The sequence below is a fragment of the Dipodomys spectabilis genome, unplaced genomic scaffold, assembly GCF_019054845.1.
Source record: "Dipodomys spectabilis isolate Male_0828 unplaced genomic scaffold, ASM1905484v1 ptg000003l, whole genome shotgun sequence".
Taxonomy (NCBI): Eukaryota; Metazoa; Chordata; class Mammalia; order Rodentia; family Heteromyidae; genus Dipodomys; species Dipodomys spectabilis.
This window is the reverse complement of record NW_024870680.1, coordinates 15397490-15411602: the sequence shown is the minus strand read 5'-3', so window position 1 is coordinate 15411602 and position 14113 is coordinate 15397490. Positions and strand designations below refer to the sequence as shown.

The 14113-nt window shown below is 51.6% G+C and overlaps 1 protein-coding gene across 4 annotated transcripts; it reads left to right on the top strand.

The window, feature by feature from the left end:
- The first annotated feature begins 985 nt into the window (after window positions 1–985).
- Window positions 986–13347, top strand: P2ry2 (purinergic receptor P2Y2). Of its 4 annotated transcripts, none has more exons than XM_042690284.1 (4): window positions 986–1246; window positions 6431–6655; window positions 9834–9905; window positions 11716–13347. In XM_042690284.1, exon 4 carries the CDS (start codon window positions 11720–11722, stop codon window positions 12851–12853), a length of 1134 nt encoding a protein of 377 aa, XP_042546218.1. In that variant the 5' UTR covers window positions 986–1246; window positions 6431–6655; window positions 9834–9905; window positions 11716–11719; the 3' UTR covers window positions 12854–13347. The 4 variants fall into 4 exon arrangements, with proteins under 4 accessions (XP_042546218.1, XP_042546212.1, XP_042546229.1 ...); XM_042690278.1 differs by having other exon boundaries at window positions 9744–9905; XM_042690295.1 differs by lacking the exon at window positions 6431–6655.
- The last annotated feature ends 766 nt before the right edge of the window (window positions 13348–14113 follow it).

The window sequence follows — 14113 nt, the reverse complement described above, 5'->3', positions numbered from 1 at the left end:
GGTCTGGGGCAAGTGCCTTGGCCATAGGAAGAGGCTTGCTCTGAGTTCAAAGAGCCAGTGTCAGACAGTGGGAGGTGACTGGCCCTAAAAGGGACTGGCACTGGGACAAGGTGTCTCTGAATCAGCACTGAAGACCAGAACTTACACTCACAGATAAGAGATGGATTGGGGAAGCGAGGGAAGCACTCATCTACCCATCCATCCACGCGCAAGTTCAAGGACGGGCACTTCCCAGACATCTGGTATAGCAGTAGGAAGAAGGCACACGCAAATCCTTGACCCCCTGAGCTCACAAACCGGGACAGGGACAGAAACAGGATCCAGGAGGACAGAAGGCTATCAGAGGAGGGCAGAGATGAGTGACTAAACAGTCCAGGGGGACTGGACTGGTGAGACCGAGGAAGGGGAAATGGATCGGGGAGAGAGCGGGAGTTGGGGAGGGAAGGCTTCTTTGACTTCGCCGGGAGCTGGCAGGCCCCTCAGTGTCCTCCTGGCTTTTGGGGTTTTCCCAGCAGAGCCCTAACCAGATCTGAGCGAGTCTCTCCCACGCGAGCCGGGCTGGGGTGGGGCGGGGTGGGGGTGGTGGGTTTGTGCTCAGGTCCTACGGTGGGCAGCGACAGGAGTGACCTCAAGCACCCAGCAAACCTTGGCCGGGGGTGGGGGGAACTTCGGCATCCCAGGACACTTCTCCTCACAGGTTCCTGCCTGGGAGAGCGAGGCGGGTGGCGGGCGGCCTGGATCGGGTCAGGCTGCACAGCATCGCTAACCCCTCCCCACCCCTGCCCTGCGCGGCACCCATCGCGGACGCGTTGACCCCGCTGCCCCGTACGGTTGGGCGGTGTCCCCCAAGCGGGTGGCAGGGTAACGAGGGAACGGTCCGGGCGGGCGGGGGCGGTTCCCGCGTCGGTCCGGTGCCCGCCCCGCCCCCTCCGGCCCCGGGGCTGTGGGGTGGGGAGAGGGGCGGGGCGGGGCGGAGCCGCGCGCTCCCGGGCATGTGGGCACAGTCCGGCCCCGCGATGGGGAGACGGCACCAACACCCGGGAACTAAGGCCCCGGCACCCGGCCCCGGCTAGCTGAGCGCGGAGGCGAGGATCTGGGCGCCTGGAGGGGACGGGGCGAGGCCTCGGGACGAGGGTGCACACTGGGGGCCGGGCAAGGAGAAAGAGGGGTGCGTGAGGCTGTCCCCCTGGAGCAGGACTCGGAGCCGGGCTGTAGCGCATACCTGGACAGTGGGAACGAGCGGCAGGTAGGTGATTGAACTTTGGGCCAGAGCTGGAGCCAGAGCTGGAGCGGCGATCTCTGCCTGGTGGCCCGGCGGTGTGTGTTGGTTGAATGTACCCGGGCGCCCACGGGGCGGGGAGCTGAACTTGGGAAACTTGTCTGTTGTGCTCTGGTGTGGGCGCCCCTGAGGCCTGGGGGCGGCGGCCAGAGATCCGAGGACCCCCTCCCCACCCCGACCCCTAGACCTGTGGTGCGTGTGTCCTCCCCCTAGGGTCACTCTGGGTGGCCCCAGGTCCTAGGTGTCTGTGAGACTGGGAAAGGAGGCGGCTGCAGGGAGTTGGGAGGAGATCCGGGCAGAGGCCGGGAAGGACAGCTAAGAATTTAATTTCTGTAATTTAATTTACTGTAGGAAGAGCCAGTCTAGAGAGAACAGTGTCCACCGGCTTCTAGGATTACAGTGATGGGGTTGGGGGGGGGGGTCTCTCCCCCCTCCACTCCACCTCCCCGCAGGAGCTAGGCCCAAGTTGTTATTCCTGTCAGTGTGACATCCACAGCTTTCCTGAGTCCACAGCCTTGTTTTGGACCTAGGCTGCAATAATGATAAGCTTTTGAGGAGCAGGTTGGGGCCCCAGGGAAGTCTCATTTATCTGTGGGTGGGAGTGGGAAGAAGGTTCTTTTTAAAAGGAGGCCTGTGTGAGAGAATGTTTGTGCATGGAAAGACCTGACTGAGAAAGCCTGTCACTCTTTCGTCTCTCCTCCCTGCCTGTCTTGGGCTATGGATTAGAAGTTCAGAAGGCACAGGGGGCAACCCTTAGAAATGGCTACTGAGCATAGTTATGACCTCTCCAGATCTTTCCTTCACCAGCTCAGCATGCACAGAGATCTGAGGCTTCTATCTAGATCAAGGCTTCATGATGACCTCATGAGAGCTTTGCTGTGGTGGCTAAAACCTCCTGTCAGGCCATTTTGCCATCTATAAGTTGAAAATGGTGATCCTTGCTTCTTTGAATGCAAGGTTGCTGTGAGGATTCTTAAGACATAGGCTAGGAATGGTGTGTGTGTGTGTGTGTGTGTGTGTGTGTGTGTGTGTGTGTGTGTGTGTGCGCGCACACACATTGGGGATTGCACTTCAGGCCTAGTGCATGCTAAGCATGTGCTCTGCCACTAAGCTGTTCCTTCTCCTCCATTCCCACCCCCACCCTGCACCCCAGTCCAGGGAAGGACTTTGTAAGTTCAGTGCGATGCTGAGAGGAGGAATGTGATACTCAAAGACTTAATGACCTTTTGAAGACACTAATAGGACACAGGTGCCATAACAAGGGATTGTGCTGGTTATTGGAATTTAATTATCCAAAGCCGCCTTCTCCCCATCCTCTCCTCTGGAGATAGATTGCTATAAAAAAAATCACAAAAATCTCTCATTTTATCTTCTCATGATTCCTGTGAGAAAGGAATTATCATCTGCATTTTGCAGATGAGAGATGCTTAGTGATGCTTAGAGAGCATCTTGCCCAAGGTCACAAAGTCAAGGTGAAACCTGGGACTTCTGCCTGCTTGTCCTAGCTTCGTCCTCCCTCTCTAAGATAGAGAGACTATCAGTGTGAGGCTAGCCTCTGGCTTCCATGCTGAAGGGAATTTGAATCCTGCCCTAGGACCACATCTTATGTCTGTGATTCGGAGAGGGGAGGAAGTGCCCTTGTGACATCTCCCCTAACTGCTTTCTATAGGCCTGTTAGGTGCACTCTTTGGCTCACACCTTCCTCTTAGTCTACCTTTGGGTCCCCAGGCCTGGCCTCTCCAAACTATGGAAAAGCTGCCCGTGTGACCCTCCTTGGCTTCTGTACCCATCCTAGAAAAAAACCACTTGTAGGATGAGGCCAGGCCATCTTGGTTCTTTGATTCTGTCCCTATCACCCAACACAGATGGGGCACAGAGGAGATGCCAGGGAGCATTTGAGAAATGAATGAACAGGTAAAATACAGAGGAGAGGGGCTTTGTTCCATGAAGAGCCATAGGGAGTTTTAAGGTGGGGAGTCCCTCCACTGTTCTATCCGCCAGTCTCCCAGGCCTGGGTCATTCTTGGCCTGGGATAAGAAGCAGGAAGGTGGATATTCTGGATCCTGCTGAGCAGCTTCTCGTGATTCTGTATCCTGGTACCCCATCACTGTTACAGTATCTTCCCAAGGGAATGGCCTGGGCACCAGGCTTATATTGATGTAGCTTCCTGGTAAGTGTCCAGACTCTCAGCCCAGTTTGTAGGAGGAGGACTCTTGCCATAGCTGAGCAGGCAGGAAGAATGTTTTCCCCATCTTATGGGGAATGCAGGACCAAGGGACCAGCTCTTTGTATATTTAGTCTCTTCAGACTTCCTAGTTACAACTTTTGTAAAGGTCAACTCTGGCTCTGTCTATGACTTTTTTTTTTTTTTTTTTTAAATAAGTTTTTTATTGTGAAAATACTGTACAAGAGATTACAGTTACATGAGCAAGGTAATCAGTATATTTCTTATCAAGCATTGTTGCCTCCTCCTTTGTTTTTCCCCTACCATCCCTTTCCTCCCACCTCCACACTACACTCCCTGCCCTCACCTAAATTATAAAGTTCATTTTTCAACATAGTGTCTTATACATCTCATTGTTACAATGGGTCAACCTGTATCACTATTTAAACATTTTGCTTTTTTCCCTTCCCCTCCCCAAATTATACTGATATCAAATATAGTGAAAACAGGGGTTAAGACTGTTTCTTAAAAGGGAAATATTTGTACCCTACACCAATCTGTCATGGGACTTTAACTCAGGGCCTGTGCTCTACCACCTTGAGCCACAGCTTCATATCTTGTTTTCTGATGGTTAATTGGAGATGAGGATCTCACTGACTTTCCTGCCCTAGCTGGCTACCTACTACAACTCTCAGTTCTCAGCCTCCTGAATAGCTAGGATTACAGGTATGAACCACCAGCACCTGGCTTTGACTTTCTCTTCTTAAAACAGAGTAATGATCAATCTCCTCAGACTGGCATTTGAACCTTTCATATGAATTCCTAAGGCCCCACACATTCTATCCTACCTAAACCTGTATGCCAACCACACACAACCTCCCAGCCTTTCCAGACAAGCTGTGCCCTCACCCACTAAGTCTTGACACAGGCTTCTCTTGCCTCTGATGTCCTCCAACTTCTTTGTCCACTCGAAAAGCCTCACATATTAAATCCCTAGGATGTTCTCTCTAATCACCTCAGTCCCAGGTTCCATGCCCCTGGGCTTCCTTAGGCTGTGGCTGATTTGCACAGGGAGACTTTTCTATGGCTGTGTCTCTCCCATCCTCCAAGACTGGGGCTTGGCAGAGTGGGATCTGAGGCTCTGTTTGCCTGTCCCTCTGAAACTGGGCACATGAGAGCATTGGCAAATGCTTGCTGAGATATTGGCTCCTGGGAATATGACTTGTAATTATGTTACTCTGAATGTAGACTCCTGGATGGTTCTGAGAATCTCAAAGATGATCTGAATCTCAATAACAGAACTGAAAGAACTGTTAGCACACACTCCTGGGACCAGACACTCTGAGAACCAGTGACTTTAGAATTCTGCAAGCACTTGGAAGCAGAGTCTCAGTCTTGCACACATTTTGTTCTCTACTTGAATTCTCCTACCTCCCTCTTTCCTCCCAAGTGAGGGTCCTCCTGGTCCTCTCCACACTTGCTCTTCTAGGAGCCTCCCTAAAGACCCTGGCCATGACCTCTGCCCCTCTGCTGGGGACACTTGGGCAGGACTCCCTGCTGAAAAGTATCGTGGGATCCTGGAATGCAGTGTCTTTCTGCCAGGATGGGTAGATGCAGACACTACATTAAAACAATACAGGATTTGCTTGCACCAGGGAGGCACCATCTGTTTCCTTGTTTGATTCATTCCTCTTGATCTGTTGCATGGAGTAGTGATTCTCTCATTTGACCAGTAACAAACTCTACACTCATCTGGGAGGACTGAATTAATCAGATTGTACAGCATAATCACAGGTTCCGACTGGGAGCCTGCACCCTGGGTTCTTAGCTCTTGAGTCTTATTGAAGGCATCTGGTGTGATAGGGTAGGGTAGAGCTTGTCTTCATAACCCTATGCTGGCTTGGCTAGGCCAGAGGCCAGGTCAGAGCCTTGAGTGAATAAGGATCCTTCCTCTTGCTATGTAAGTCTTGCTGACCTTGCTACCCACTCAGATGCCTGCTATAGCCAGGATCCTGGGTACCTCTAAGAAGTGGTCTTGGGGTGAGGCATACAGATCACGAGAGACTAATGGAGGGGAGACTTCATATAGTGAAGCCATCATCCAATAACATTTAAGGTTACCCTCAGCTGTTTCCCCAAACCATCCCAGGCAAGCCTGGGGCCCTACTGGCTTTCAGTCCCTTGGAGGGCATTTGCAAGGGGCAGAGGTGACTTCTAGGCACTTAATCCTCCTATGCAGCTCAGCCTTCCACTGCTTTTAAGCTCCTTAGATGATTAACAGTTCAAGTTGTCTTTGCTCTGGTCTTTGCACGCTCTTCTCTATCTCCACCCACCTGACTCCTTCTCATCTTGCAAAATGCTAGTCAACCTTGGAGGGCAGGGCTGATGGCCCCATTAGGGGCCTCCTTGGCTTCCTTGGGGCCTGATCATCATGAATCGTCACTGATAGCTTCTGGGTATACATCCTGACCCTTGACAGTTCTGTGAGATCAGGGAAAGGTCTGGCCTCAGAGTCCCCAGGTACCCTCCACAGAGACAGCCAGAGATATGGCAATCTCTGTGAAGGGTAAGGTGGGAAGGGAAGAAATATAGACAGCCATCACTCTGCTGAGGTCCCAGGAATGTTTTCCATCTGACAAAGGCTTTTAGTGTGGTAAACTTGATATGTGGTCAGTCTGGCTGGGACATTGCTACCAGTAGCCCTGCCCATAATTCCTATGGGGCTTGCTGCCTCTATGTCTTATTGATACAGCTCCATCCTTCCTGCCTTTTCCACATGCCGAGACTTTCTCTTACTATTCTGTAAAATGAGCCTAAATCATCTGGCTTCTCCTCAGCAACCCTGGGCAAGTTCTGTTCTAAAAAGGGAAGAGTGAAATTTGAGGTACAGAACTGAGATACTTTTCTGAGGACTACACCTAAGAATGGCAGATCTGGGCCCTCCCAGTGACTTAATGTCCTCTTCTCCCGTCTTGATGTCATTCTAGGTCCAGTTGTTTCTTCTCCAGCATCCCTCCCCTGGCAGAGGCAGACAGCAAGGGTCTCCAGAGGATGACAGGCTGGACAGAGTCCACCAGTCAGACAGGTGCATAATCCAGAGTCACCCTAATGGAGAAGATGGAATGTTGTCCAACCACCCTGGAAATTCCAAAGCCAGCCTGGGAACTACTCTGGCTTTGGGCTCATTACTTGGAACCACTTGGCAGAGCTAGGTGAGGGGACAATGGTCTACCTGCTAGCCTTGGCTTTGCCCTTAACACCCTGGTAACCTTTAGTGACATCTTGAGCTACCCCTTTCTGATGTTAATTTTTCTAACTATGAGATGGGTACAGTAACCACATTGGCCACATCACACAAAGGAAGTACTTCTTAGACACCTAGCCATGTCAGCAGAGCTTCAGAGCTCAAAGAGGATGGCTGGGGAGATTCCTGGGGATAGGGCCTGGGCCATGCAGGGTATGGCATAGTGGCCAGGAACACAGCTTTTGAAGTCAAACCAGAGTTCTGAGTTTGCTTCCTTTGTGACTCTGGAGAGCTTGTTTAGACTGAGTCTCAGAATTAAGTGGGAAGAAATGAATGAAGCCACTTAACCCAGAACTTGGCACAGACAGCACTTAACTCTTTTTTTTTTTTTTCTTGTCAGTCATGGGGCTTGAATTCTGCGCCTGAGCACTGTCCCTCAGCTCTTCAGCTCAAGGCGAACGCTCTACCACTTGAGCTACAGCGCCACTTCCGGTTTTCTAGTGGTTTATTGGAGATAGGAGTCTCACGGTCTTTCCTATCTGGGCTGGCTTTGAACTGTGATCCTCAGATCTCAGCCTCCTGAGTAGCTAGGATTATAAGCATGAGCCACCAGCGCCCGGCTAGCACTTAACTCTTGTTAGGACATAAGTGTTAGGGGAGGGTGCCCCTAAGCAAGGTATGACCATAAAACTGGGACAGGGTGGAGGTAGGACAGTGGGATTTCTTTTCTTTTTTCTTCCTTCCTTCCTTCTTTCCTTCCTTCCTTCCATCCTTCCTTCCTTCTTTTCTTTCTCCTCTTCTTCTTCTTCTCCTTCTTCTTCTCCTTCTTCTCCTTCTTCTCCTCCTTCTTCTTCTCCTTCTCCTTCTTCTCCTTCTTCTCCTTCTCCTTCTTCTCCTTCTTCTCCTTCTTCTCCTTCTTCTTCTCCTCCTTCTCCTCCTCCTCCTCCTCCTCCTCCTCCTCCTCCTCCTCCTCCTCCTCTTCCTCCTCCTCTTCCTCCTCCTCCTCCTCCTCCTTCTTCTTCTTCTTTTATTTTGTGCTGGTCCTGGGGCTTGAACTCAGATCCTTGAGCTCTTGCTTACCTTAGCTTTTCTCATTCAAGGCTGGCCTCTATACTTTCAGCTTTTTTTTTTTTTTTGCTGCTTAACAATAGATAAGAGGCTTTCCAGCCTGGGCTGGTTTCAAACTACCATCCTCAGATCTCAACCTCCTGAGTACTAGGATTACAGTTATAAGCCTGACAGGACAGTGGGATTTCTAGTGAGGGCAGTGACCAGATTAGCCAGGGTCTTGAGTTTGAGACAGAAGAGCTTGGATATCAGCCTGAGGGCAGGAGGTAGCCATGGAAAGGTTTTGAGGTCAATGTGATCAGGTTTGGGTTTTAGGAAGACCCTGAGACTGCAGAGTGAAGTCTAGACTGGCAGCACAGGGCAGGGCAGAGGCAAGGAGTCCAGTGCTAAGGCTAGCTCAAGAAAGGGTGGGAGCATGTGGGGCATGTCTGAGAAACTTGCTTGGTTGGGCTGACAGGAGTTGGTGAGTGATGAACTACAAGTGGAGTGGAGAAGAAAAAGGATGAAACCTAGAAAGGTGGTAGAAGCCTTCTCAGAAATGGAAGAATGCCTGAGAAAGTAGTGTGTTTCTGCCTTAGCTGGTTAGTCAGGGCTTCTCCTGAGGGCATGTGCCTGGGTGGAGTGGGGTGAAAAGGTGACATTCTGTCATCTTGTCATGAGAGTAGACAAATAGATAGCACCCTGCCCACAGGCTTAAGTCAGCTGGCGATGACAGGGCAAAGTGCACTAAGCAGAGTGGTCCAGAGGCATTTCCTCAGCCTCCATCCCAGCCTATTCCTGTAGCCACTGATCCCCTCCTCATCCTCCCATTTGTGTACCAGCTTTGGTGGACTACACTTCTCTGTCCTAGGGAAATGAGGCAGATGAGAAAAGGTCACTCACTATTGCGATTTGTTTTCTTCTTCAGTGGATCTAAAGGGTCCTTGTAGCAGGCAACCATCCCTCACTAAAGCCCTATCTATACTTGGTGTGTGAGTGGGCCTCAAATGAGATTAAAGACTAGGGCTAGAATAAGGAAGATCTGGGCTCTAATCCTGACTCTGTCCTTAGTTTAATATAAGGCCTTGGGTTTCTGTTTCCTCTACTGTCATATAAAGGTTGGCATAAGTGATTTCCAAAGGCCATTCCAGGCTCTGAGTGACTCCACTGGGTCAATATGTGCATTGCACAAACATCTGAATGGGATTGTGGGCCTCTCTGCATGTCCGTGGTCTGCATGTACCTATGCCTGTGTGTGTTTAAATATGGTAAATGCAGGTCTTTGTTACAAGCCTAGCAGTGTGAGAGGGGAGGAAAGGACTTTAGTTAGAAATATATCCTGGGGCTGGGTGCTGGTAGCTTATGCCTATAATCCTAGCTACTCAGGAGGCTGAGATCTGAGGATCACAGTTTAAAGCCAGTCCAGGCAGGAAAGTCCTTGAAACTCTTATCTTCAATTAAGTACCTGAAAACCAGAAGTGGAGCTGTGGCTCAAAGTGATAGAATGCTAACCTTGAGCAAAAAAGCTCAGGGACAGCATCCAGGACCTGAGTTCAAGCCCTACAACCCACCAAAAAAAAAAAAAAAACCAGAAATCTATCCTGGGCAGAGGTATGTTTACTGTATCATGCTGGGTATTCTGGCAATGAAGGTACTGACCACTTCTGGCTATGGGGCTGAAGTGCAGAACCACAACAGAGAGAAAAGACAATAGATAGAATCTGGGCTCAGCCCTGCTGGTGATGAGAGCACATCTTCTACTGCTCCCTCAAAGCAGAACCCCCTCCTGTGAAAAAGGGTGCCTTGGAAGGAAGCTATGAGCAGTCCATCCCTGGGGCATATGAGCTAACCATGATGGGGGGGGAGGGTGTGCAGGGGATCATCTGATTAGGACAAGCATAGCCTCGTTGGCCATGGTTACAGCCAAGAAGGCAGGCTTGGGAGGGCTTGGCCTGGCTGGCTTCCCGTGACCCAGAGCCAACTCTGTCTCCACCTCTTTGTTTCTGCAGGAGCCCCCTGAGGCAGCTGCCTACCCAGAAAAATGCTAGAGGCTGGGTGCGGCCCTAGGCCAGCCAACCTGTTTTTCCTGTTCCCTGCAGAGCTCCCAGCAGCCTGTCCTGGACTGTGCATTCATGAATGAGGAACCTGAGCAGGCATTGAGCATCCTGACGGTGAGTGCTGGTGCTGATCAGGTACAGGTGTGGGAGGTGGGACCATGGGCTGGGAGGGTGTGCAGATGCTTGCATAGATCCAAGGTGGGAGCTCTGCCCTGCTCCTTTATCCTAGGCTGTGGTGGATTCAGACTTTGGGGCTAGACAGCCTTAGGTTGCAAATCTAGCTTTTCAATTCTTGGCAATGTGATCTTGGACCAATAGCTTAACCACTGTGGTCTCTAGTTGAGTGTGCATGAAGATGCTATACAGAAGCTGCTCAGCCCTGGCCTGATCCCTACAGGGAAGGGAGGATGGCAGGGGGAATTCTACAATGGGAAACTGATTGGTTAGCCTGAGCCAGCTGACCTGGCTCTAGAAGACTCTAGAACTCCCAAGTCTAACTCCCTCTGGTACTTCCTTGGCCCCATCCAAGGACAGAATCTTCTGGGTCCCTGTAGCTGTTGGAGAGACAGTCCAAGGATCTGCCTAGAACGGAAGGTCCCAAATGGACTGGGCTGCCCTCTGTCCACCATTCATTCATTCATTCTCCATTTCCTATAATAGTAGTTCAGGCCTCAGATAGGACCCAGCCTTCAGGGAAAATCTGGAATGTATAGGGACCCACCAATGGGGTCTGAGGAATGGTCTGAGGGATGCTAGTGGAGCAGGTGAGCCCCAGGGAAAAGAAGACTGAGAAGATCCTGGAGTGTGGATGGGTTTTGGAAAGGCTTTCCGGACAGAAAGCACAGCACAAACAAAGTCAGAGAAGTTTGGAAGGGCCTCACACAGCTCACATTTCCTTCCAGACTGGGGCAGGGCCAACAGAACTAGGCACTAAGTGGTAAGAAGAACCAATGACAAAGTCAGGTGGAGCAGTCTCCATGGACCTTGTCCCAAAGGCAACTGGGATCGGGAGAGGTAGAAGAGAGGCCTAAGGAAGAGGGCCAGAGACTGGTTGTCTGCAGAAAGCTGGGGATGGGGACTAGGAGGAATGACATCACAGGTTGGTGAGCTGGCCTGTAAGGGAGAGGGCCGACAGGGTCAGTCTGGACCAGTGCCATAGTGATGGAGTTCCCAGCTGGCTTGGAGAGTGGAGGCCAGGATGTCTTAAAACAGGTGGAAAGAGCAGTTCCCTTGATTCCTGAGGGGACAGAAAATCCCCACCCACCTCACCATGTCAGAGATTCCACCTTAGTGACCAGCAGGAAACTGCAGACTGGTGGGATGTTGACTAGGGAAAAAGATGAGGGCTCTTGATTTCACCTCTTAGGAGAGACTGCCCACACTCAACACAACAATTAGAGCAGCCCAGCAGCATGGGGAAGACAGGTGTGCACCTATAGTGTGGAAGATGCCATCTTCCTTTCTCCAGTGGGACAGACCCCCCCCTGAGGGCTATAGTGCCACTTCCAGCTTTTTTCTGCTAATGTGGTGCTGAGGAATCGAACCCAGGGCTTCATGCGTGCAAGGCAAGCACTCTACCACTGAGCCACCTTCCCAGCCCTTCTACTTCTGGCTTTTTGTTGGTTAATTGGAGATGCCTGTCCTGGTTGGCTTAGCAGTAGAATCCTCAGGTCATAGCCTTCTGAGTAGCTGGGATCACAGGCATGAGCTATGTGCACACAATACCACATGAATTCCTGAAATTGCAGTTTGGCCATTCTGGGTCCAGAAAGAGATGCAGGATCAGATAGCAAATCACCCTGAACCTAGGCAAATTTAGGGAAATCTAGGCACTTGGGGTCCCTCTTAGGGTTAGCTCCCTGCTCTGTATCTTGGAGCCCCCCCCACCATAACCCTGATGGGTTCCTTTCTATCTCTCCTACAGGGCCATGGCAGAGGCAGACCTGGATTTCTGGAATGACACCAGCAATAGCACGTGGGATGGGGATGAGCTGGGCTACAGGTGTCGCTTCAATGAGGACTTCAAGTATGTGCTGCTGCCTGTGTCCTATGGCGTGGTGTGCGTGCTGGGGTTGTGTCTGAATGTCGTGGCGCTCTACATCTTCTTGTGTCGCCTGAAGACCTGGAACGCCTCCACCACATACATGTTCCACCTGGCTGTGTCGGACTCACTCTATGCAGCCTCCCTGCCGCTGCTGGTTTATTACTACGCCCGGGGCGACCACTGGCCTTTCAGCACAGTGCTCTGCAAGTTGGTACGCTTCCTCTTCTACACCAACCTCTACTGCAGCATCCTCTTCCTCACCTGTATCAGTGTGCACCGGTGTCTGGGCGTCCTGCGCCCTCTGCATTCCCTGCGCTGGGGCCGAGCCCGCTATGCCCGCCGGGTGGCAGCGGTTGTGTGGGTGCTGGTCCTGGCCTGCCAGGCACCTGTGCTCTACTTTGTCACCACCAGCGTGCGTGGAGCCCGCATCACCTGCCACGACACTTCAGCCCCTGAACTTTTCAGCCACTTTGTGGCCTACAGCTCTGTCATGTTGGGCCTGCTCTTCGCCGTGCCCTTTGCCATCATCCTGGTGTGTTACGTGCTCATGGCACGCCGGCTGCTCAAGCCAGCCTATGGGACCACTGGTGGCCTGCCACGGGCCAAGCGCAAGTCGGTGCGCACCATCGCCCTGGTGCTGGCCGTCTTCGCCCTCTGCTTCCTGCCTTTCCATGTCACCCGCACCCTCTACTACTCCTTCCGCTCACTTGACCTCAGTTGCCACACCCTCAATGCCATCAACATGGCCTACAAAATCACCCGGCCCCTGGCCAGTGCCAACAGTTGCCTTGACCCTGTGCTCTACTTCCTGGCTGGGCAGAGGCTTGTCCGCTTTGCCCGGGATGCCAAGCCACCGACAGACCCTACCCCTACTCCCCGGGCTCACCGCAGGCTGGGCTTGCACAGGTCTGGCAGAAATGACACTAAGAGGAAAGAAGTATCACTCAGTAGTGATGATTCTAGGCGGACAGAGTCCACGCCCGCTGGGAGTGAACTTACCAAGGACATCCGACTCTAGGACCTGAGCCCCTCGGCCTTGTGCTAGTTTATATGAGATAGCTGTAGGTGGACCAGGGCTTGTTCAAGTGAGAGTTGGGGAATCAGAGTCATAGAAAGGCAAGCCTTGGGTCTAATGCTACCTGATACCCACACAGGTGGCTGGCCGTTCCCACCACCGTATCTAGGCTGGAGTTCAGCCGAAGTGAAATGGTGAAACAGATTCAGAGAGGAAGGTGACTTAGCAAGATCACTCAGTAGAGTCTGGGCCTGAGCTAGCTGGATTGGGGTCAAAGTTTACAGGGTAACCACGGGACCCTGGTAAGTGGTCAGGGCTGAGTTTGTACAGTGGTCTGAGATGGGACTGGGTACCACAGTGAACTCAGCTCAGAGGAGTATACCTGGCCCAGGAGATGAACATCTGGGGACTGATGTTATAAACCTGTTTGGAGGCTCCCTTGGGCTGGGAGATAATTTGAAGCTATAACTTATACTAAAGGTTGTGTTGCCTGCTGAGCTGGACTCTGTTGTGTGTCAATGGAGATAAATGCGATCTGGGAAGCTTTTCACATCCACACAGCGGCTTTTCTCCAGCCTGTGCTGCCTACGTTCCCACTACTGTGTTGGGAGAGTCTCACATCAAGGATCCCACAGCAGACTCCAGCTGCCCACCCCACCCCCACCCCCCACCGACACTTTGAAGACAGTTAGCTTCCATGCCTAGTTCATGCTAAGCACAGAGAATAGTCACATGGGGTCCCACCCAGTCCTTGAGGTTCCCCAGTATAGGTGACAAATCATGCACTGATCAATATTAAACTATTTAACCAGATCTACTCCTTGAGGCTCATGGGAAGCCCTTATCGTATTGCCAGTTGCTATGGTGTAAATATTCCCACCACAGCCAAGTGTTTTTTTTTCTGTTTATAGCAATTTTATTCATAATTGCTAACATTGGAAAGCAACCAAGACCCATAGCCAATTTCAACTTACCAATGTAATGTCAACCTCTGCAGAATGTCTGAATATTTAATTGCTGGCACTCACAAGCAGGTACAAGTTGCTTCAGCACACCACTGGTCTTGCGGAGTGTTTGGGTGGGAGCCAAAGGGTTCTGGTGTTTGTGTGTGTGTGTGGCGGGGGGCGGGGGGCAGGGGGCCATGTCCTGAGCTGTCTGTCACTTTCAGGAAAAGAAGTTAATCAGAACACTCAGATGCAGGCATAGAACAAGGGGGCAGGCAGGGTGAGGACTGGGTCACAGGGGGCCTGGCTAGGCTTCCTT

What these genes read in the sequence shown, in the direction of transcription:
- P2ry2 (XM_042690295.1), top strand. Translation starts at nt 11,720, where the DNA reads ATGGCAGAGGCAGACCTGGATTTCTGGAATGACACCAGCAATAGCACG.